A 25836-nucleotide genomic window follows, 5' to 3' on the forward strand; every position below is an offset into this window, starting at 1 on the left:
ACTAACAGTCTTAAAACCAACTTCACCAAAATACGTATTTTTAAATTGTAAGTTCATAGACCCCAAACTCTATATCTCTATCAGTTCTGAAAGGGAATCTCGAATGTAATAATTTTTAACGCCAGCCCCCATGCTCACTTATGAGGGAGATAGGCCTTGTAACAATGAAGACTGAGTTTGGCAGTATTTCACTTATAGGACATGCAAAACATATAAGTACATGTCCCACATTTAACATACACTGCACCCTGCCCATGGGGCTAAGGAGGACCTACCTTAGGGTGCCTTATATGTAATAAAAGGGAAGGTTCGGGCCTGGCAAGTGTGTATACTTGCCAGGTCGAATTGGCAGTTTAAAACTGTACACACAGACACTGCAGTGGCAGGTCTGAGCCAATTTTGCAAGACTGCTCATGTAGGTGGCACACTCGGTGCTGCAGGCCCACTAGTAGTATTTGATTTACAGGCCCTGGGCACGTCTAGTGCACTTTTACTAGGGACTTCACAGTAAAGCAAATATGCCGATCATGGATGAACCAATCAGCAATAAAATGTATATAGGGAGCACTTGCACTTCAGCAATGATAGCAGTGGTAAAGTGTGCAGAGACAATAAACCAGCAAAAACAGTCCAGTACACCATAAAAACAGGAGGTCAGAAGGCAGGGGAGACACGCCAAAAGCTGCCAGGTCTAACGCCCTGTTTTCTAGGACAGCTCATCTGCATATGTAATGTTGCATTAACAGATGTTGATTTTCTCCACATTCTTGAGCATTATTCACCTCCTTATACATACAATTATAAGTCTAGCAAACCTGTTGCTGCTTGACTGTTTTCAAGGTGCAAGGTCACATTGTATTGATGATCATTCAAATACACATAAGCTGTATTGAGCACTGTGTGTTACGTAATGTTTGGCGAATTTAAGTTGGTGTTCTTGTATGTTACTTCTATTAGTATGGAGTACAATTTAATACACTATGTATGAATTATCATTTTATTATTTAACAGGCCTGAAGAAGCAATTGTCGTAAAAAGTGTTTTGATATAGGATTGATTGTTACATTGGTGTAAAGCCCACCGATGTGATATGAACATTATAAAGATTTTCCTGAAACTGATAAACTTTATGAAGGAAATAAAGAGACTTTACTCATTGAAGCTCAAACATGAATTGATTTTTGTATTTATGCCAATTTTGATTTTATTGGTCAGTATTAGGTTAACTTTTGTAATGTACCACACTGGCTACTGTAATAGGAATGTCCATTTGAAATATCTAAGCATCCCTTTTTAGAACTTGCGCAGGGTTACGAAGGTAAGCTGTCAATGTTTCTTCAGATGGTGGAGAGTTTAGAATCTCAAATGCAATGTAGCACTCTTAATACCTTGAATGTCCAGCGTTCTACTTAAAGAAAAGAAAATATTTTTATTAAGTGAGAAATACAAGAGCACATTTAAAACTATGATCTAGAAAGTCCACTCAAAGTTGTTGGCACTATTTGGATTACATAGCTTGCCCAAACAGTATCATAGCTTTGGCTGAAAATGTTCATACACTGAATCCCCAAGCATTTTTATTGTTAAAATGGCAATTTTAAACAAATCTGTGCTATAAAATGTCTGTAGTGTAGGGATGGACAGGGTGTCTTGCTGGTAAAATATTGCCCTCTTTGTGGCATAGGGGATTCTGGAATTGCTTTTTGTGTTTTGTGTTCTTAAATAACTAATGTTTTTCCTTTTGGTTTTCTGTAAGTGGTCTCTCTACTATGTTTGGACTCTTGCTTTCTTTCTTTTTTCTTTTTTCTTTTACCTTGAGCCCTACCAGCCAGTTTCACCTCTTGTTGCTGTGGCATTTGAACCTTGGTTACCATTGTGGCTTGTTTTAAGCATCTCTTTGGAGCTGGAGTGGAGGTGTCCTTGTTACAGGGGTCTTTAAAATATTGGAACCTTGCTGCTCCCTTAGTATCTCTGTCTAAGGGTTCTTCTCTGCTTGCCTCAGACTTCAGGTTTTTTGCTGGTGCTGTTTTTGTGTTCCTAGAGACCTGAGTTGTTCTGCCCTTTAAGCTTTGGTTTACCTATAGATTGCGGCTACTGTTCTAGTGTATCAGTATCTGTCCTTTCTGGTGGGGTGCTCAAAATACTTGCAGATTTCTCACCTGCCTCCCCTCTTTGCTTGTAGCTATGTGGGAGCCTGGTCACTGGCTTTTCTATGCCATGCTGCTTCTTTCATTGGTCCCATCTTTGCTTTTAAAGGCTTAGGGGAAAAAAGAATGGGAGCTGACATAATTTCGCCAGGTCATGTCCCAGATGGCTCCATGATGTCATGACTGGGGAGACTGAGCAAAAACCTGTTCGAATTGGGTAACTATTTCAAGTTTAGTCTGGATAGTGAAACCATCAGTAAGATTATTACCTGAGGCGAGTAACTTTTTCTTTTGTCTAGTTGTTCTCCTTATAGTGATGGAATCTGCAGCTATTTGGAGATGTAATTCTTCAGTAAAGTAGCCTCCTCCCCATATGAATGGCCTAATTAGTTGTAAATATGCAGTTGCTTAAGTCATCAGTTGTATATAAACAGCAAACTTACTTGAAGCTATCACATTGTATCAGTTGTCTTGAATGCTGAATACAAACACTAATGTTAAGCTCAAGCAATGTTTTTTTTCCCCCAAGTTTATTGTAAGAATCTGAAGCTAAGCATCTAATCTAATTACAACAATGTACTCATAATTGTTTTTCAGATAATCTAAACCGAGTTAATTCTGGCTCTTCACCAAGAGGAATACAGAATGGTTCACCAGGCAGAGGTACTAACCATTAAATCACAAGTTTGCTAGTTGTAATTGTGTTAATAAAATGCAGTATACCATGTATTACTTGCAAGATCCTGTATTGAAATGTCTGATTTAAAATTAATAGGTGTGGTTACTACTTTCAAGTCTCCCAGTCCACAGTACAAGAATCTTCCATCTGCTGGTACTATGGCTGTTGCACCAGTTTATCAAGCTGCAGCCAGACCTACGGCAACCTCTGTAGTCCTCCAGCCAGTATCTAGGTCATTGAGTGCTTCTGGATCAACACCATCATTACAGAGACCTGTTCCTGGTAGTTTATCACCACAACAAACGTCTAGACCACTTTCTGGAGTGACACAGCCAGCTACCAGACCTGTAACCATGCCTGTAACATCTCCGCCAATTTCAAGAAATGCAGGCATTCCAGTAACTGCTCCAGCAGGACCCAGACCAGTTGCTACCGTAACAGCACAGCCAATGATGGCAAATCAGGTAACGTGTGAGCTCACATTTGTTAAATATCTGGTTAAGAAGTAATTCGAAATTACTGACTCTCAAATGTTGGTACAGTGTTTAGTTCTGCATGGTAATTTACCAATTAGAACATTTTATTTTTCCACTCATTTAGACTTAAAGTAGCAAGAAGTCAAAATATCAACATATATACCTTCGTTATGCAGTTAGTCAACCATCTCCTACAACGCTTAGTTTAATATAGTATAATATAAAGTCAGACTCATTATTCTTCATTTTCAATAGCTAATTGCTGAAATATGGTCCTGCTATATTACAGTATAAGACAGTTAGGTGACATTATCACATTTGCAGATTCTTCTTTTGTGGGGAGCTTTTCTACACATATGTCTTGGATACAGAGTAATCAAATACCCCAAGAGGAGTTTTAAATGAATTTTTCATAAATACATTTGCTAGTTGAAGTAAATATGGTGAGATTTTCCATACTTAAATGTGTCCCTGATTAAAAGTCCTACAAATGTAGTTCAGGTAATAAAATAGCATGAACATGTAGTATGATTAAACTCCCTTTTTTTTTTTTTTTTTTTTTTTTTTTAAACGGTTGGCAATGCTATTTAATGAAAGTCAATTTACTTGAAGTTTTAAACTTGCTTAGGATTTTTAATAATGGATTACTTGTTTTATAACACATGCACTTCTCTCAACAGTCTTATCCCTTTTAGAAAATCATTCAATTTTTAAAATAATCTGTATCTATTATTGATAAAACCTTCAGTATAAAAACCTTGCATAGTACAGAATAGCATTCCTAGTGGCATAACAGTTATTGTTGTAAACATAACAATGTTAATGATTGACTGGAGAGATCTAGGAGGTAGATAGAAAATGCTCATCTAAATGGTTGCTTGAAATATTTGAGTGCTAAATGGTCAACTATTTTGTTTCTTTATAGGAAGCAACAAATGGTTGAGTCTGGTTAACTATATTACCACTGCTTTTAAGTCTTCATAGAAGTGTATTGAAAACATATTAAATATAGAAATTCTAATTTATTTATTTTTTGGTAGTGCTTGTGATGAATCGGTATTTTGTAGGTAACCAAGGTAACTCAATATTTCTCTTTGATTTTGTGGTATATGTTTCATGTAAATCACTTTTCCTTTTGTGAATTTAATTGCATAAACTTGTTCATCAGAAAATTCACATCAAACCACTTGGCACATTTCTCCTTTTCATTTAATTATAAGTGATCAAAAGTCCTTCATCTCAACTTTTATTCGCTATTAAATTACCAGATGCTAATGTATGTTACCTTGCAATAAACTTTTTTTAAGTATGTAATCATTTTCTCAATTACTTTACTGATTATCCTCATTTTCTTACAGTATGCTACGTTGTATTTAGCTCCAGTACTACTTTGATGTTCCTTTCATGTTTTCTTACAGTGCTTTCCGTTGTGTTCAAGTATCTCCAAAAATCCCATTTCCTTGCTACTTTGAAGAATATCCTTAACAAGCTAGTTAAGGTGTTTTCCCCGTTATGTTCTTTAGTTTCTACATATTAACATGTTAAATGTATTTGTTTGCCATGCATTTGTGTTGTATATTGTCTTTGTGGTCTTTTCCCAGGGTTGGAAAATATTTAAAAATTATGCTTCCTCAAAAAATGTCTCCCTCTGTACGAAGAAGATCCCAATGCCCAGTGCTTCCTTCAACAAGTTCTGTGGCTGGATGCAGTTTTTATAGTTAAATAATTTTATTTTGGATTGATTTGCAAAGTAAATTTGTCTTGAGTTTTCTACAGATGTTTCATAGAATTCAGTTTCAGTGCTGGAAAAATTCAGCAACATATGCTTTAAAATGTTTTCTTTACTAGACATATTTTACTATTACAATCAAACATGACCAAACACTTTCTGGCTGACAGGCTTAAATTATGTTTATGCAAAAAAGAACAAGCATTTGCAGTGCAATAGGTCTCACATTTGCTTGAGTTAGAGCTATTGTCCTCATAATTTCGTCTCTTCCTGTCATATAATTCCAGTGGCCCTATTTATAACTAAAGCACTTCCATTTACCTTCTTACTCTATCTGCAGCAACAAAAAACAAAAAAAACAGCCATTTAGCACCCAATTTAAATCTGCCATGCTAATTCCAATAGAATCCCACTTTCACCACCCCACCATTAGGGTTGCAGGCTGGCTAACACAATTCCTAAAAAAAAAAAAGACAGAAGACTGCCACAGAAGAGAAATGAAGTAGAAAGGTCACCCAAACATATCCAGAGTGTTCAAATAGTCATAGTGAAATACAGATGTTAAGTTGGCCTCTATCATGGTCATAATTGTAATACATCAGATACAACTATCATATAAACCTTAATCAGAAATAAACTTTTGGCATTAGACTGTAATGCTCAAAACAGCCCCAAGAGGGCATCATAACAAAAATATCATTTGTAAGAAACATGGTCATGTAACCATATTGTTAGCCCTTAGAGGGCATAATCCAATGAAAAAACACCAGGCTAACGTAATGCAGTGTTACCATATACTTAGCCCCTAGATGGCGCTTTTAGGACTAGCAGGCCTACTGCAATGATAGTACAAACAAGGCCTTTAAACAAACTCCCCCCAGCTGTTAAACAAAAGTTCTAGCCATGAGAAAGCTTAAGACACTGAATAGTGGGTGGTGTTATTATTTTGTTGTCCCCACTAACCTAATGTTGAGACCCAGAGATGATGTAGACGGAGCCTTTTGAAGGTGGTCCCATTGTCCTAGGACCACCACAGAGTTGTTATAAAAAATGTTTTGTAAAAGTAATGCCTTGCAGAGCATTATGGGGCGAGTTTTCATGCTGAGCATATTATAGTATGTTACCTGCAATGCTCAGAACAACCCTTAAGGACACCACAATAAAACTTGCATTTGGAAGAAACATGGCCATGTGACCTTACGGTCAACCCTTAGAGAGCATAACCACATGAAAAAATAATGGGAGAAAGTAATTCAGTGTAACCATATATGTAGCCCCTAGAGAGTTTAGTGCATGACACATTTTCAAGGCTAGCAGGCCAGCTGTAAAACAAAGGTTCCAGCCATGAGAGAGCTTAAACAGAAAATGAATGGTGGTAGGGGTTATTATTTTGTAGTCCCCACCAACATTGTGGAGACCCAGAGATGATCTAGACAGAAAGAGCACATTGTGGTCAAAGTTTTGAAGGTGGTCCCATTGTCCTAGGACCACTCCGAGTTATGAGCAAAAATGTTTAAAAGTAATGGCCTGCAAAGCATTATGGGGCATGTTTCCGTGCCACGAATATTTTAGTATGTTGATATGACTGTAATGCTTAGAACAGCCCCTAGAGGACACCACAATGAAAATAGCATTTGTAAGAAACTTTGTCATGTAATTATATAGTTAGCCCCCAGAAGGTATAACCACATGCAAAGAGAACAGCAGAAAGTAATGCGGTGTAACCATATATTTAGCCCAGAGAAGGCATAGTGCATAACACACTTTGAGGTGTTGCAAACAAGGCCCTTAAATTCACTACTCTCACCTGTAAAACAAAAGTTCCATGCATGAGAGATTAAAAATACACTGACTGGTTGGAGGTGTTATTATTTTGGGTTCCCTACTAACCTAGTGTGAGGGACCTAGAGATGCTCTAGACTAGAAAGAGTGCGTTGTGCTGAATATTTTGTAGGTGTCCCATTGTCCTACGGCCACCACAGGCTGAGGTTTGAGCTAAAATGTTTTGTAACAGTAATAACCTGTAAAGCAATATGGGGCGAGTTTCCAGAGTGAAGTGAATTTTGTTGTATCAGCTCTCATGCTGAGCTGGGAGAGACGCTTTCGCTTTGAGGATTTCTATTTTCAACATTTACCGTTTTCAAGTGTTTTAAGGGGGAGAGCCGCAAGAAATGACTCTGATTAGGTAACTGTGAACAATGTGACCATCGCTCCAATGTCGCAGATCGAGTTCACACTGTTGTGCATGTTCGCTCTGTGAGCACCATGGCCGCCATGCAGCACAAAGGTGAGAAATAAAAGAAGAAAATAGTTTGCCTACGCTGAAATATAGCAGCAATAATCCATGTAATGGAGGCAGGCTGCAAGGCGTGACAAAAACAGCCTCGAGGTGGGACAAACGTAAAAGCATTTACCAATAACATCCAGTGATTTTTGAAAGGCATGCCCACAAATGAATTAAAGTGATGGGCGTGGTTTAAAGCCCACACTACTTACAACAAGTCAAAGCATCCCATGTATGCTAATGGTCCTTGTCAGATAGCTCAGATTTAATTGTGTTCTGCTGTAAAACTCTATATATCCCATATCTAGTTTTCTGTGTATCTAATCAGCTGAGTCACATTTTAAATTTACAAGTTTGTTTTGGGGTTTTTACGTGGATTGTCTTCTTTTAGGCATCATGTAATCTCAGTTTTTCTGGTGATGTACATCAGATGCAGGTTATGATGGATATTCCGCCATCTGAAAAGGACAAGGATAAACAACAGGAAATTAGGCTGTTATGCCACTACCTGTCTGATCATCTTTGGAAAAGAGCGAAAAAGTGGTGCAATAAGTACACATCACATCATGTCATTTCAAATGCCAGTATTCTGTGATCTTGCAAACATAGTATTGTGACAAGTCAACACCAGCAAACCTGTGTTGGATTCCGCACACAGGTTCCCCAGTTCATTTTGGCATCTTAACCTTTGTTGGCCAGCACTTTTTTCGCTCCTGAAGTGGGTGAATTTCTGAAAAATCAAGCATCCTCAGAGGAGATGTCAGCAAACCCCCTTTTCACTGCTTCTGTTTTTAAGAGCACAGGGCTTTAACAATTATTATCCTCCCTCCTATCAGCAACTGGTTGATGACTGCTAAAGAGGAACTTCCGAAGTGTGGATATCCAAGTCAGTTAAACTTTCTTTAATCTCTGAACTGCTTGAACAGGTCTATGCAAGCTAAACTCGAGAGGGGGTGTGGGTGTAATTTAAATGTGTTTACCGTACATATGGGATGGATCAGTGCTAAGCACACAATGCTAAACATTACGCAAAATTATCAGAACATGATACAAATAGTGCCATTTTCCACTGTGAACACAGTGAAGTTCAGCTTGAAAATTAAACCCCAGCAGAGCTATTGAAACATTATATAAGACTGTGACTACTGGTTAAATAGTACAAAATGTTAACAAAGCCTTATAAGGTTCAGGAAGCTCAGCACTTGCAAAACATGTGTAATATTGAAGTTTCAAATCACTATGGATAGCCAGTCAACACGAGACACACCTCCTCCTGATAAAGAAAGTAAAGAAATTAGATGCGGCATGGAAAAGAGTGGCAACTCAAGCAGCCAGTCACTGGTGGATTGCTAATGCTCAAGCTTTACTATCCAGGTACAACAGAGCTCACTGGGATGCTATGTAGGAACTTTTACAATACCTACCAGAAGAAAATTGTAAAAGAGGGGTAGAAATTGTAAATGAGGGACAACATTTTTTCCAATAACTCCATTCAATGTGCCCTTGATGCTGCTGATACAGCAGCACGCAATATTAAATAAAGTGTAATCATAAGCTTCATGCCTGGCTCAGATTTTCGGGGTTTAAACAGGAGGTACAGCAGGCAGTTTTAAATATGCCTTTTGATAGAGAGCATTTATTTGGTCCACAAGTGGTTATCACTTGAAAAATTAAATAAAGATAATCAAACTGCCAAAGCCATGGGAGCCTTACAAGCCAGCGCACATAGGGGTAATTTTCGTTGTGCATGGTTTACCAGAGGAATTAGATCATCATTTTAAGAACATTCCACAAATCAAACTAAACCCACCTCTAAATACACCAGAGGATCATATAGAGGAAACGATAATAAGTGAAGAGGAAAACCATCTACATTAAGGAGCTACTCATGCGTCACTAAACAATGACTTACCACTAACATACACCACTTTTCTACCCCCAGTGGACTCCAATTATCACAGATCAATGGGTACTTCAAATTATCCAAAATGGTTATTGTCTGGAGCTCATTTCCACTCTTCCAAATATATCTTCTTGTACTCGCAAACTCTCACAAGATTATCAAACTCTTCTCAAAGAGGAAGTACGTTTCCTTCTTCTAGAAGGAGCTATTACCAGTACCATTGCAATACTAAGAAACAGGAGTTTGCTCCCTGTATTTTCTAGTTCCCAAAAAGACAGGTCTCTCAGACCAATATTAAATCTCAGACCCTTAAACCACTACATCCAATTAGAACATTTTCATATGGACACTGTTCAAAATGTTATTCCTCTATTACAACTAGGAGACTTCATGTCAGCATTAGACCTAAAGGACGATTATTTAACATTTCCATTGATCCTGCACACCGGAAATACCTAAGATTTGTAGTGGCAGGAAAACATTACCAATTCAAAGTATTACCATTCGGAGTCACAAATGGTCCCAGAGTATTCACAAAATGACTTGCAGTGGTTCCAGCACATCTCAGAAGAAATCAAATTCATGTTTTCCCTCATTTCGATGATTGGCTCATCAAATCCAATTCAATCGCACAGTGTCAAAAACAAACTCAAACTACAATTTGTCTCCCACACTCCCTAGGGTTCACCATAAACTACATCAAATCCCATCTGCAACCTCTCCAAATAAAACCCAATCTAGGAGCTATCCTCAGTACACAATTAGGAATAATATTTCCCAACCAAAACAAGGTCCAAGCTTTTTAGACATTAATTGCAACATTTAAACAGAACCAAACATACACAGTAAGAACTGTTAAGAAACTGTTAGGAATGATGGCATCTAGTTTTGCCATAGCGCCTCATGCCAGACTTCATTTGCGTCCTCTTCAACCAGGTCTCTCTCGTCAATGGTCTCAGGCACAGGGTCACATGGAAGAAATAGTGTTGTTGGACCGCCAAACGTATCTCTCTCTAATTTGGTGGAATATCACAAACCTTATGAAAGGGCGGCCCATTGTAGACCCTGTGCCTCAGATCACTCTCACAACAGATGCCTCAAACAACGGTTGGGGAGCTCATCTCCTCAACCTAACAATTGAGGGGATATGGTAAATACTCATTGGTCTCTTCATATCAATTACCTGGAACTACAAGCCATAATATTGGAAATGAAAGCGTTCCTTTCACAGTTGAAACACAAAACAGTGTTGCTATGTACAGAAAACATGACTGCCGTGTACTATCTTCAAAAACAGGGGGAGGGACACAATCTCAACAACTGTCCCACCTAGCACAAACAATATGGAAATTGGTGATTTGTCACCATACTCATATAGTGGCACAATATCTCCCGTGAACAGACAACCACTTAGCAGACCTACTAAGCAGGATGCATCAACAAACACATGAGTGGGAACTCCACCCACAAGTCCTTCAAAAAGTGGGGAACACCTCAAATAGATCTGTTCGCAACATATCAAAACAAAAGTGCCAAGCCTTCGCCTCCAGGTACCCACGCCCTCAGTCCAAAAGCAATGCTCTATGGATGAGTTGGTCAGGGATATTTGCTTACGCTTTATCCTCTCTCACCATTACTAGTCCAGAAGATAAAACAATCTTCACAATGATCTTAGTGGCCCCTACTTAGAGACGTCAACCACGGTGCACACCACTTTTGGAACTCTGTTGTTCCTCATCAAAAACTTCCCAACAGACCAGATCTTCTGACACAAAAACAGGGACAGATAAGACATCCAAATCCCAAATCACTCAACCTAGCGATATGGCTCCTGAAGTAATAGAATTTGGATGTTTACATTTACCGCAGGAATGTATGGATATCCTTAAACAAGCACGCAAACCTACGACTAGACAATGCTATGCAGCAAAATGGAAACATTTAGCTTGTTACTCCAAAACAAAAAACGTTGATCCTCTTAAACCAACAGTAAACTACATTGTACAATATTTATTACACTTACAAAAAGCAAATTTAGCCTAAACACCTATTTGGTTACATTTAGCCACCATAGCTGCATATCTTCAAAATAGACAACAGATTTCTTTGTTAAAAATTCCAGTTATCAAAGAATTTATAGAAGGACTAAAAAGAATAATTCTACCAAGGATTCCTCCAGCTCCATCTTGGAATCTAAACATTGTGCTCACAAGGCTCATAGCTCCACCATTTGAGCCACTTCACTTATGCCCCTACAATTCCCTTCATGTAAAGTAGCCTTTCTAATTGCTATCACCTCCCTTAGGTGTGTCAGTGAGCTTCAGGCATTAATTTAAAAGAACCTTTCTTTCAAGTTCATGAAGGAAAAAATGGTGTTAAGAACAAATCAAAAACTTCCTTCCAAAAGTAATTTTGCAATTTCATATTAATCAAACAATAGAATTACCAGTTCTCTTCCCAAAACCAGAATCCATGGCAGAAAGAGCTCTACATACTCTAATTGTTAAGAGTTCTTATGTACTGTATAGATAGGACAAAATGTTTTAGGAAAACAAAACAACTTTTTGTGGCTTTCTCCTTACCACACAAAGACAAAGGAGATCCTATGTCTAAAACAACTATAGCAAGATGGATAGTCAAATGCATTCAAGCTTTCTATATTAAAGCTACGTGTCCATTACCTGTACCACCTAGAGCACATTCGTCTAGGAAACACAGTGCATCTATGGCATTTTTGGGTAACATACCTGTAGCAGACTTTTGTAAAGTAGCAACATGATCTACACCACACACGTTACTAGATATGATTGTGTAGACGTCTTTGAGAGACAACAAGCAAATGTTGGACAAGTTGTACTTAAAACACTTTTCCAAACAATTGCAATCCCTGCACACTAGCCACCACTTTATGAAGGGACTGTTTTACAGTCCATGCACAGCATGTGTATCTACAGCTACACATGCCTTCGAACGGAAAATGTTACTTAACAGTAGATCTCTGTTTGTGGCATGTAGTGATGTAGATTCACATACACCCTCCCTCCTCCCCGAAACTTTGTAAATGTTGCAATTTAGTCTTATATATACAAAATGTACATATGTAAATACATTGCATGGACATCTTTTCTATCCTGCTATTTGGAATTTGGTTAATGGATTGGCGTTTATTTTGTCTTCATGTAGATTACATTGTCCTTGCTTTATACTCTAGTAACTGACTAGTGGTAAGCATGGTCATGTGGGAGTCCTGCTACTGTAGATCAGATATTAGAACTTTACTCTTCACTTGGTATGTTTTTTGTTTAGTTGAATGTGCCTTACAAAAAGGATTTAGCAGTGCTGATCTAGGAAGTTGGTGTTGAAGCAAGTATCAATATGCTGTGTTGCTTTATTTTTGGAATTGGTTTTGGGTATTAGTAGGTTCACCACTTTGCTTGGGGTTATTTAACTTTTGTCAGTGGTTTGAGGAGCAACAGTGGGTGATGTTGTTTCATGTATTTATATGAAAAATGTATGTTTTACAATGAGGTTTATGTAGGCAGTTTTTTGGGGTGCCTTGTAACTGGGCGGTTCACTTGCATGTACAGCGTAGTTTGGTTTTGTGCTACCTTTTAGTGTTTAGCGTTTTATTAATGTGTGTTAATTATTGTGTTGTAGAGCAATAGTTATTGTGACTTAATCCACTTTGACACATTGTCCCGACGATGGTCTCATGGACGGTTTGAGCCTTGGGAGACCGAAACGTCGACCTTTATACTCTCTAAGACCTAATTCTCCGCATGAGCTGCTGGAGTCCATTAGGAGTGATTTCTGATTGTTTGAAAGACTGCTTATAAGACTCATACCTTGTGTGGTTGGAGAGTAAGGAGCGTTGGTGCTCCCCTTCTGTCCCTTGGATGAAAAGGGACTGTGCACTAGAGGGGTCACTAGTGCATTTGTATAAAAACACTAAGAATTCTCTGTGTTGCTTTGCTATATTGATGAATATAGTATTAGTGAATATACAGTTAATTACAACAATAATAGGATTTAATATCGCTGAAATATTCGTATGCAGTGATTCCTCGATGAACATTGTGTGCTTTTCAGTGAATACCGGGACATCAGAAGAAGAGCGTGAGGCGATAGGAGGCGGCGAGAAAGGAGTTTTTTTTTTTTTAAAGTTGTTTCCTCTGTCGTCCCCACCACCACACTGAACCCCTCCAACCCCGCCTTGAAATTTGCAGTAGCAGCCTGTTTGCAATACCACAGTAGTCAGACAGTAACTCACTCGCAAGAAACCCACACTGTTGCAAAAATAAAGCATTCTTTATTACAGCACTAACTACTAGACTAACATTGGTATGGCCCCCTTTGGCGATATCTACACACTATGGGCCTGATTCTAACTTTGGAGGACGGTGTTAAACCGTCCCAAAAGTGGCGGATATACCACCTACCGTATTACGAGTTCCATAGGATATAATGGACTCGTAATACGGTAGGTGGTATATCCGCCACTTTTGGGACGGTTTAACACCGTCCTCCAAAGTTAGAATCAGGCCCTATATTTGCAAAAAATAACAAGCAGAAATAGCATAAAATGTACAAGGCCCTTTTGGGAGACGTTGGGGAAACCATTACTAAGTAAGTGGAGTGCGAAATAGTGAACTCAACCAAAGTAAGTATGGTAGTTAGCTAGGAGCTGGGGAAGGATGAAAACACTAGAGGAAAGTACAGGAAGTGTCCCCAGCTACCAAGTGCAGAGTGGTTACCTACCCAGTCTTCCCATAGACCAACACAGGGAAGTAGTGGTTGAAGTTTGTAAGTGTTTCAGGACCCTTCTCAGTGAACCCAGAGGAAACCAACAGACAAGAGGAAGGTTGGTGAGTGCCCCCACCCATGTACAGCCAGAAGACAGTAGTATGTACACCAGGGGACCAGGATGCAGAGGGGACTCTCTCGGAAGTCAGTTGATGCCTCAGATTGTCCAGCTGCTGCCTCGACCTGTGGACCAGGCCAGTGAAACCCAGGGACAGGTTCTGGATGTGGAGGACCTGAAAAGGAAAGGAACAGAGTTCAGCACCCTCGGAGGTGCCCAGGTGGTGCAGTAGGCAATGTCCACCCTTCTGGAGTTCCAGCAAGTCGGTGGAGGAGGAATTCCAGCTTGCGGGATCCAGGAGCTGCAGAAGAACCTAGGAGTTGCCTATGAATTGTTCCTCAACGGTGGCCAGATTGCAGGATGGTCAGTGACGAGCCAGGTCACCAACCAGCACTGGCAAATGCAAGCTGGAGCTGAAGAAGTATTTGCAGAATTTTGGGGACCAGCAAGGTCCATGAGACTCTACCTTTGAGTGGTAGCGAGGGCTGGCCCTCAGCAAGCAGGAAGGCCAGAAGAAGTCGTTGAAGCCCCCACGAGTGACCCACAGACGATGAACACAGGGAGTCACAAGGAGGCCTCAGCAGAACAGAAGTCCCACGTCACAGGAGTTGCAGGATGGGGTGATCTTCGAGATGTAGAGTGGCGGAGGCCGGACGTCTTGGCACCTAAAGATCTCCTGGAGGATGAGTCAATAAGCCTTGGCAAGAGGAACAGTCGTGGTTCACAGGGATTCCAATCCAGTGAGGACCCAGAGGAGGCCACAGAACCCACTACCTGTGATGCAGAGGCTTTCGATGTCGGTGAGGCAGCAGACCCCACCAGCCGGTTGACGTTGTCCTGAGGTGCCTGCGAATGCAGGGGGGTGACTGCTTCATTCCAAGGAAGATTCCTTTGTGCTTCCAGGTGCAAACAGAGTCCTTGAATGCACAGCCTTGGATGTTGCAAAATTCTTGCAGGACCCAGAGCAGCAATGTTGGAATGGTAGCCTTCCCACCAGAAGCAGACATGTTTCGGTTCTAAAGCAGACCAGCTGCGGTTCTAGAGGCCAGGAGCAGAAGATGTCTTGCAGAGGAGCTGTTAACTAACTGTAAAAGGGGGTTGATCACTCTCTGTAGTGACCCACATAGCAGGGGGTCAGGGATGTCATTTACCTGGCCTTACCAGTCATAAGCTCCCAGGGGCCTCTGCTATCTTGTTTTTAAGTTGGCAGAATCAAGTTGCCACATGGTAGAGCTCTGTGCACTTCCCTATGTGAGGAGCTGGACAGGACAGGGGGGTGGTCACTCCCCTGTCCTTTGTGCAGTTTTGCATCAGAGCAAAAACCGGGCGTTCCTTACCGGTGCAAACTGGATTATGCAAGGGGCACCAAATGTGCACTTCAAAGCAGTCCGGTAGCGTTCAGGGACCACCCCACCCATTAGACACTTAATACACAGGGGGAGGTGGTCATATCTCTCCCCTGAAGGGAATCCTTTGTTCTCCCTTCCTCTGCCTGAGCCGGGCTCACCTGCCGGAGGAGGGCAGAACAGTGTCTGGGGTCGGCAGCAGTGCAGCTTGCATCCAGACCTGGTAAGGCTGCAGAAGAAGAACTGGGGGATCCTCTGAGGAACTCCCAGAGTACTGGAAATCATGCACCTAGCGCAGGAGTTGGTTATGCTGCAAGATTCCAACATGCTTGGTGCCTAGGTTTGGAGAAGTCATTATGGAGTTGGACCACTGGTGTTGGCCAGTGTCCACTACGTACCATAAGATGGCTTCCCTAACCTTACAAAGCCCACAGAATAGAGTCTGGGGTTTGTATGGGTACCCTGCTCATGCAAGGGTACCCTCACACTTAGGGACATGCACCCTGGGATTGGGCTAAAGGGCCTACCAGAGGGTTGACTTACAGTGCCTAAGTACAGTGACCAGGATATAAGGCAAGCCTTAGATCTGTGGTGAAAAGATGCATGCACCATTTCATGCAGGCTGCGATGGCAGGCCAGCAGACGGCTTGCATGGGCTCCCATGTGCGGCACATTACATGCTGCAGCCCACAGAGGACCTCCGGTGTACCATTGCCCTGGGCACCTACGTACCAGACACTAGGGACTTATATAGGTGCACCAGTATGCCAATTGTGGGTGTAAAACGTTTACCAGCAACCACATTTAGATAGGAGAGCACAAACACTGGGGTCCTGGTTAGCAGAATTCCAGTGAGCTACAGTCCAAACACACTAACTTTAGGTAAAAAGTGGGGATAACTATGCTAGAAAGATGGTACCCTCCTATAACGGATCATCCTGAAATTTTCCTTGCACAACAAGACCCACATTTACATTTTTTTTAAAGAATTTTGATAAGATTCGTCAACTGGTGCCAAAGATATAAGCAAGTCAAAAAATGTTTTTTCTATGTCTTAACTCTACTGGCAATTACCAGTAGGTGATATATATTTTCACTGAAAAAAAACAAAGGTTTCCGAGACGTTATAATTAACCTCACATTTTAAACGTACAAAACTATAGAAATTCAGCTGTTATAGTTAGTTATTTCAAGTAACTACACCTTGTGCCCCCACCATGCAGTTTTTTGCTAATGCTTTTATTGCAAATATTACATCGATTTTGGCAATTATTTTTATCAAACATGTCATGAGTGCTGTAATATGTGGGGGAATTAGCAGTGCATGGTGAGGGCATAAGTTATAGTTACATTAGGGCACCAGTTATTGTTACTTTAAATAACTGTAAGTATAACAGCTGAATTGCTATGGTTTTGTATGTTTAAAATGTAAGCCTAACTATAACAACCTTCTAACCTTTGGTTTCTTACGTGAAATTCTATGGTTTTTAAAATCCTATTTCCTAACCATAGCGTCCCTGTAACCTTTATATATTATATATATATTTTTATGTGAATTTCTGTGTGTTTTTTTTTTTTTTTTTTTTTAACGTAAAACAATTTTAATTGCTGTATGTTAATCCAGCCACTGCTGAAGGCTGTGTGGCCGGGGTTGGCTGCAGGGCCTGGTCTATGGCCAGGCCTTGCGGTCAACCGCATTTAAGCTCCAAACACTGTCCCACGCATAGTTTTCGGCCATGCACAGCACATGTTGGCCACAGGGCCTGTGGCCAGGCCCTGCAGCCTACCCCTTATAAGCAACCATCCCCATGCCACGCGCATCGAAAAGCTGAGTGGGGCACAGGGTTTGGAGCTTAAAGGGAGCGACATTAAATATACCTCCCTGGGGCCTGATGACCACCACCACCTTCCCGGGGGCCTGATGACCACCACCACCTTCCCGGGGGCCTGATGACCACCACCTTCCCAGGGGCCTGATGACCACCACCTTCCCGGGGGCCTGATGACCACCACCTTCCCGGGGGCCTGATGACCACCACCTCCCCGGGGTGAAGTGAATCCTATCTTGTTTTAATGGGAGCAGGAGTTAGCTTAGCCTTCCGGCTTGTAGACTTGTGCCCAGTCACCCACTGACTTTTACCCTACTTAGTTTGCTCTGTTTTAGCGCAGTTATTTAATTATATCTTTCCAAGATGGCTGCATTGTTTTTAGTTAGGCCAATGTTTTAGTTTTGTGTTGTCAGTGCCACTGTGCTAAGGCATCACTGTCAGTGACAAAGATAAACATAATGTAGGTGTTCATATAAGGTACTTTTCCTTTTTGCACTTTCGAGGGAATTGTTTATGTAATTGCCGCCCAAACATGTCTTGTTATGTATTGTTTGGGAACAGACCACGTCAGGGGTCCGATCAGATCTATATAAATGCACCCTACACAGACAGGTAGTCAGAGGGATTCCTACCAGATCCCATCGACGCTCTCCATGCTACACGTCACCTTGATGCTGACCCAGTTTTCTTTTCCCCATGGAGTCTGATCGAGAGACCTCATTCCAAGGTAACGATGGTTGGGTGTCTCTTCTCATGGACATTACTTTGGGAGATTAGCTCTATCACTCCTAGTTCTCTTTAGGTTAGAGGGTAAGCTCATCATATTAGGGTATTTGGACATATTTCATATCTCATGTCATCTTATGTTATTGCAAGATGGTGGGGGCCTTTGTGTTCATGACTTTCGTTTTTACCATTCTGTTTCTTGCATTATTCATTATCCTAATCATTGCAGCCCATGCAACGTATCATAGATTGCAATCTTTTTAATAAAACCTACTTAAAACTTTACTGCATCTCCTTCATTGCCTGTGTGTTTGCCCGAGACATGTTGTTAATGTGAGAAAGGGGTTATCTCTGTTTAACCACAACTCTCCCTGAGATGTTGCACTTTTGAGCCCATGCATAAAGGCTGTCACAAATCACCTTCTACTGTTTGGGTTTTGGTGAGGTGCTGATTGTGTGCCGGGAGGGTTGGGACGACAGTTGCGACTTGTTGTAGGACTGGCATAGTCACCTACAAACATAAGTACTGTCATCCTTAAACCAGCAGTCATGCCTAGAGCAAGAGTCAAACTATGACTGGGGCAAAAATACATATAAAAGGGTGGTGCACGGACCCCACCAGCTGATGACCACCACCTCCCTGGGGTAACATTAAAGAAATATATGGGGAGGAGCACGGACAACCCACCCCACATCCTGGGCCCAGAGAATCACCATCTCCCTGGTCCCATTTTAATACATTAAAATAGGAAAAGGGGCACACAGCCCTCCTCCCTAGTTCAGTTTAGGCCCTGGGAACACAGAAATGCGTTTGGGTTGCTTTTAAATTTCATGCTGTTTGACAAATCGATATGAAACTTTCCAGAAAAAAAGTCTTGTCTACCTCAGCTCCTTCCCGGAAAATGTTGGGGTTGCGAGAAAAACGGGGGGGGGGGGGGGGGGGCTTAATAAGTATGTTCCCCATTTATTTTTCCTTAGGGATTTTTTGTAACAGCTATAACACAAAAATGGGGGAAAGAAATTGTGATTTGATGTAAAATCCATTCAGAAGTTTTGGGGATATTAAGGGTCAAACTTTGTATGTGTCACACTAGGATGATCAGTAGAGCCGACAGCTCTTAAGATCGGATTAACTGCCACCACATCAACAAAGATGTGGCAGCAGCCGTTTTGGGACTTGGAGGCAGGGTTGGGGGCTGGTGCAGGGAGGTGGTTGAGGAGACTATAGGGAGGCAGGGCAGGGAAAATGTCCATGTGCGTCTTGTGTTTTTTTTTTTTTTTTTTTTTTTACTTTATCAAAAATTCATGGTGGGCGTGCAGCCCCCCCACCCGAATCTCCGTGAGGCCCATACGCTCCACCTGCCGAGTCTGATAAGTAAATTATGGGGACCTGGTGCACGGCCCCCCTCCCCAAACCTCCTGCAGGCCCGAGGACCCCATCCCTCCAGGGCTGATATGTTAATTAAGGGAAGGGTGATACTGTGGTGCCGTGAACATCATCCGCAGGCTCTACTTCATTACTGTCTCTCAGCAACTCCAACCCCTGGGACACCGTGGTTTCCCTGCACATGAGAGCGTGGGCAGGGAAGTCTTAAGTGCTTCCACCTGGCGGGAGCACACAAGATTCCCTATTAACTCTCTTTTGGACAGGGAATCTCAGAATTGCTCTTGCCTTTTGGGAACAAAAGTAAAGCTTCTCCAGTGAGGTGGGAGCGATGACTGCTCCCACTACACTCGAGTTGAGAGCAGGAAGGGAAGCTAGTGGGACTGTTGGGGCCTCTCACCTCATGGATAGGCGACACTTTCACACTGGAGGGGCTCTCCACTAGCAGCAATAGTATGTCTCAACTTGGTTATCTGCATCTTTCAACATTTACTCAGCCCACAGCATGCCTTTGATTATCTTGCTTTAATTAGTGCCAAGTGTGTATGTTCTATTCTGAAAGCTCAAATTAAATTCCAATTAACGGTGAAGAGAAGCTCTTTTATTTCTAGATCCAGGTGAGGACAGTTATGTGGAACAATCCTTAAAACATTTCAGTAAAATGTATAACATTGAGAAATTATAGCTTTATGCTTGTGTTTTTTAGGGCTACATATTGACTTCTCCATCAGTAACACAGACTAATTCTCAGGGTACTATGTTTGGTGTGCAGCAAAAGGAAATTAAACAATACCCGAGTAGTCCAACAATTTCTCTGTCTGGTGAGTAATTTAAATAGTTTATGTGAGGGGAAGATGGGTTTGCAATGGGGGGGGGACTGGACTGTAATTTTGTGTTATCTCATGAAGTGAAAATATTTTCTAGTTCTTCTTTCTGGTGAAGTTGTCTTGAATGTAACATCATACTAATATGCTACACTTCACATTTAGATCCATTTAAATATGTTTCTGGAATATTAGTTATTCAGTTGAATGTAAAACCCCAGTTCATACTGATGGGGTTTCTATCCCATGAGAAACGGGATTTCCTCACAGAAATATTTCATCAGTGAATTCTGTTACAGACTACATTGTATGGAATAATATGTTGCCCATTGAGTCCCTAAATATGTTTCTATGGTAAGCACTAATACATCTGTTCAGTTTTGGTTGCTCTTTTGCTTCAGATGTTTGTCAGTCACTGTTAAGGGTATATCATGGTATATTTAATCTCCTTCATTCGTAATCTTGAGAATATTTTCAAATTTGTGAGGCACATGGAGCCCCTTTCCACAGGTCTTTTTACTGATCCCTAGTTTACCCACATAGATCTGCCCATCCACACCCATCGCTCTAGTCCTACTCTCTGTGTTGAGGAAGAAGGCACTTCTATTAATCACTGCAGACTTGTGTACGGATTTACGTAGCACAACCCTAGTTTAGCAGCAGGAAGTACTGCCCATAGCAGTAAGTAGACATTGAATTGATTTGAGATCAAATTAGGAAATGCTAAAGAAGAGTGTACAGTCACAGTTTGAAGGAGGAGGAATTTATGTAGATGAGTTAGTGGCTACATATGGTGTGAGGGTCCTGTTTATATGGTGCTTATTGAGGAAGTAGGTCGGAATATCCTTAGTTCATGTTTAATGGCACAAGCTTGTTTTGTAGGGAGTGTTAATCAAACGCTATATTGTGAGTATTTGTGGTATTCTTAAAGACTGATTGATTACCTCTGACAAACTTTGCTATCCTAATTCACATGTTGTGTTTTCCTTATATTTTCTTACACCAAATAGAGCATATCTACAGCTTGAAACCCCCAAATTAAGCTGACAATACCATGTTTTTTTTTATCTTTCTCAAAAATAATGAAAAGGTAAGGACATTGGAGAAAGAAACTATGCAGATAAGGAGGCTCACTTTGTAGTGGTATTCCTGTTTTTTTCGTTTTTCTTTACTTTGTTTTGCCTTTTAAACAGTTAAATACAAGTCAGTTAAAAAACAAAAAATCTGTAGTAGCAGGGATTGTGTAGAAACATGAAGAATGATTCTAGCTTTTCTCTATCAAAGGAGTGCAAACAATTATCTCTGCTTGCCATTGTAACCTATTAAAATAAAGCAGAAGAAAGAAAAGCAATGCTACATTTGTTGCTTTAAATATGCTCTGTGACCTGACTTGCCTTTCATCTCGAATTCTGGCTCTGGCACAGGCATTGCAGCATCAGAACTCAACTGTAATACCCTAATAATAGTCTAGTTTTGGCGTCATTTCTTTATAATTGATGACTTAGCGTAACATGATGGGGATTATAAAGAAATAAGTGACTGCCGTTTATACAAGGATTACAGAATCCCATGTATTATGTTTAGTTTTTAATAAAAAAATATGAAAGCTCTTTGACGCACTAGATTACACAGAAGAGTGGAAAGTTCATAGATGTTCACTACAACAGGTGGCAGTGGAGCAACGGTAAATATCACTGTTAAAGAAATCGCTGGCAACTACATCCCCAGCAGAGAGAGCACACTAGCATCAAAGTGAGCTGGAATATGAACAGTTCCAACCACATCAATTCAGTAAACATTGATTGATATCACCAATATAAAAAGAATGCAGCAACCTTAATGGAAATTTCGGTGCAAATAAACTATTGTAATCTGTCGGCAGGAGATCTGATAGTTCGAGAGTTGGCAATGCAATAGGTTCAATTGCACAAACTGTGCGTGTGTTCAGTCAAAGTTGCCAAAATGCTATTCATGATCTCAGAATTGGTTGTAAGACCTTTATTTGTCGTCCTGGACAGATGATATGTTGTATCTTGTGTGGATGCTCTTAGTATCTGAGAGCCATCAGTGCTACTACATTCCACCTGATAACCGAGTGTCTTGTTTTGGGCATGTAGGAAGCCAGATCTGTATATACTACAGGGAGTGCAGAATTATTAGGCAAATGAGTATTTTGACCACATCATCCTCTTTATGCATGTTGTCTTACTCCAAGCTGTATAGGCTCGAAAGCCTACTACCAATTAAGCATATTAGGTGATGTGCATCTCTGTAATGAGAAGGGGTGTGGTCTAATGACATCAACACCCTATATCAGGTGTGCATAATTATTAGGCAACTTCCTTTCCTTTGGCAAAATGGGTCAAAAGAAGGACTTGACAGGCTCAGAAAAGTCAAAAATAGTGAGATATCTTGCAGAGGGATGCAGCACTCTTAAAATTGCAAAGCTTCTGAAGCGTGATCATCGAACAATCAAGCGTTTCATTCAAAATAGTCAACAGGGTCGCAAGAAGCGTGTGGAAAAACCAAGGCGCAAAATAACTGCCCATGAACTGAGAAAAGTCAAGCGTGCAGCTGCCACGATGCCACTTGCCACCAGTTTGGCCATATTTCAGAGCTGCAACATCACTGGAGTGCCCAAAAGCACAAGGTGTGCAATACTCAGAGACATGGCCAAGGTAAGAAAGGCTGAAAGACGACCACCACTGAACAAGACACACAAGCTGAAACGTCAAGACTGGGCCAATAAATATCTCAAGACTGATTTTTCTAAGGTTTTATGGACTGATGAAATGAGAGTGAGTCTTGATGGGCCAGATGGATGGGCCCGTGGCTGGATTGGTAAAGGGCAGAGAGCTCCAGTCCGACTCAGACGCCAGCAAGGTGGAGGTGGAGTACTGGTTTGGGCTGGTATCATCAAAGATGAGCTTGTGGGGCCTTTTCGGGTTGAGGATGGAGTCAAGCTCAACTCCCAGTCCTACTGCCAGTTCCTGGAAGACACCTTCTTCAAGCAGTGGTACAGGAAGAAGTCTGCATCCTTCAAGAAAAACATGATTTTCATGCAGGACAATGCTCCATCACACGCGTCCAAGTACTCCACAGCGTGGCTGGCAAGAAAGGGTATAAAAGAAGGAAATCTAATGACATGGCCTCCTTGTTCACCTGATCTGAACCCCATTGAGAACCTGTGGTCCATCACCAAATGTGAGATTTACAAGGAGGGAAAACAGTACACCTCTCTGAACAGTGTCTGGGAGGCTGTGGTTGCTGCTGCACGCAATGTTGATGGTGAACAGATCAAAACACTGACAGAATCCATGGATGGCAGGCTTTTGAGTGTCCTTGCAAAGAAAGGTGGCTATATTGGTCACTGATTTGTTTTTGTTTTGTTTTTGAATGTCAGAAATGTATATTTGTGAATGTTGAGATGTTATATTGGTTTCACTGGTAATAATAAATAATTGAAATGGGTATATATTTTTTTTTTTTAAGTTGCCTAATAATTATGCACAGTAATAGTCACCTGCACACACAGATATCCCCCTAACATAGCTAAAACAAAAAACAAACTAAAAACTACTTCCAAAAATATTCAGCTTTGATATTAATGAGTTTTTTGGGTTCATTGAGAACATGGTTGTTGTTCAATAATAAAATTAATCCTCAAAAATACAACTTGCCTAATAATTCTGCACTCCCTGTATATCAAAGTGAAATCTAGTGTGCACAGAGTCCAGGGGTTCCCCAGAAGCTTAACAGAGGCTAAAGTCGATAATACTAATGCTCTCTTTTGTGGTAGCGTGGTCGAGCAGTTAGGTGTATCAGAGGGTAGTGCAAAGCATTTGTTGTACACACAGACACAAAAGAAGAAGCACGCATTCAATGACTTAACTCCAGACCAATGGTTTTTATATAGCAAAAATATATTTTCTTAATTTATTTTTAGAACCTCAAGATTCAAGTTGCAGTTAAGTACCTTAAAAGTTTTGTATTTCAGAGGTATCAACAGTACTTGGTTTGAAATAGATAAGTAACACAGTTTATGAATTATTGACAATAATCTGTTTTTAAAAAGGACACAATACAATTTTCAGAAACAGTTCCGGGGGGAATAAGTACAACACTTACAGTTTCAGTCTCCAGGTTTTAGGAAGTCTACCAGTTGGGGTTCAAGATAACCACAAACACCCACTACCAGCAACACGGGCCGGTCGGTGCAGAGGTCAAAGTAGAGTCAATACAACGTGGGGTCATATGGAGACAGGGGGTACTCGGAATGAGGCCTACCTGCAGGTAAGTACCCGCGGCTTGTAGGGCAGACAAGGGGGGATTAGAAGTGCACTGAAGGGATCACAAGTAGGCACCAAATCCACACTTTCAGCGGCACAGGGGTTGTCGGGTGCAAACAGGACGCCTGGTTTTAAATGCTGGTCTATGAAAAGACCCTGGGGGTCACTCAGAGGCTGTAGGCGAGGTCCAGGTTGGTGTCTCAGGCACACCACCGGTCGGACAGGGAGGAGGGCCACCTGCTGAATGTAGAGGCACCGGGGGTTGCTTTCTCCAAGGCCTGTGGACTGTGGGTTTAGTGTCTTTTAGGCGTCGGCTATCTTCGTCCGGAGCTCGCTGTCAGGGGGTCCTCTGTCCTCTGTATTCCCTTTTCAGGCGTTGTCGTGGAGGGGTGGAGAGGTCAACCCAGGGTGGGCACTTGCTTGCAATCGCCTGGGGACTTTCTCTTGCTGGGTGGGCCACCTGGACATGGGCTGTGTGAGTTGGGTACACAGGGGTCGAGACTCACCCATCCGGAGTGAGGTGGGTGTCCTTGGTTGTAGATTTTCTTAGACGGAGCTGCTGTCCTCTGGAGTTCTTGGTCCTTTTGGGTGCAGGGCAGTCTTCTGGAGTTGGCAGAGGTTGCTGGACGCATCGCTGGTCTTTTGCAGGTTCTATGAAGCAGGAGACAGGCCGGTGGGGCTGAGGCCAAGGCAGGTGTCGTCTTCCTTCTTGTCTGCTGGGGGTTTCAGCTTAGCAGTCCTTCTTGTACGTCGCCAGGAACCTGGTGAGTTGGGTTCAGGGAAGCCCTCAGATAAGATTTAGGGGCGTTCCAGGGGTCATAGGGTAGTAGCCAATGGCTAGTGTCCCTGATGGTGGCTCCATCCTCCTTGTGTCCACTCCCTTTGGGGAGGGGGGCACACATCTAGCCCTATTGGTCCCTATCCTCCAAACCAAAATGGAGGATTCTGCAGGGAGGGGGTCAATTCAGCTCTGAACACCTTAGGGGTGGTCCCAGCTGAAGTGGTCACTCCTCCTTTTTTTTGCCCCCCTTAAGTTTCCTGCCAAACTGGTCACTAAATAGAGGTGCTTTGTCTTGGGGATGTAGGGGGGGAGAGAGATTTTGGGGGTGGGAGGGAAGGCATCTCCACTACTTGGAGTGCCCTGGGGCACTATAACACCAGGCCTGAGCCTTTGAGGCTCACCTGCATGTGTTACACTTCCTGGTGGGGGGAGGTGTGAAGTACCTCCTCACAGATCAGGCTTTGTTTCTGGCAGAGCACACAGGCCCTCACCCCATGGGGTCAGAACCGCATCTGCTAGTGTCCGGCTGGCACAGAACAGTCAGTCCTACACTAGAGGATTGGATCAAATACAGGGGG

The 25836-nt window shown here is 41.7% G+C and overlaps 1 protein-coding gene across 4 annotated transcripts in view; it reads left to right on the plus strand.

Annotated features, from left to right (window-relative positions):
* The window catches only part of ZNF280D (zinc finger protein 280D), a 453315-nt gene that overhangs the window by 82763 nt on the left and 344716 nt on the right, over positions 1-25836 (plus strand). For all 4 annotated transcript variants that reach the window (XM_069222418.1, XM_069222414.1, XM_069222417.1 and 1 more), the window contains exons 3-5: positions 2745-2810; positions 2923-3290; positions 20071-20185. In XM_069222418.1, coding sequence (XP_069078519.1) covers positions 2745-2810; positions 2923-3290; positions 20071-20185 — 549 coding nt within the window. The remainder of the gene's footprint in view (positions 1-2744; positions 2811-2922; positions 3291-20070; positions 20186-25836) is intronic.

Source organism: Pleurodeles waltl, chromosome 3_1 (assembly GCF_031143425.1).
Source record: "Pleurodeles waltl isolate 20211129_DDA chromosome 3_1, aPleWal1.hap1.20221129, whole genome shotgun sequence".
In the NCBI taxonomy this organism is placed as follows: Eukaryota; Metazoa; Chordata; class Amphibia; order Caudata; family Salamandridae; genus Pleurodeles; species Pleurodeles waltl.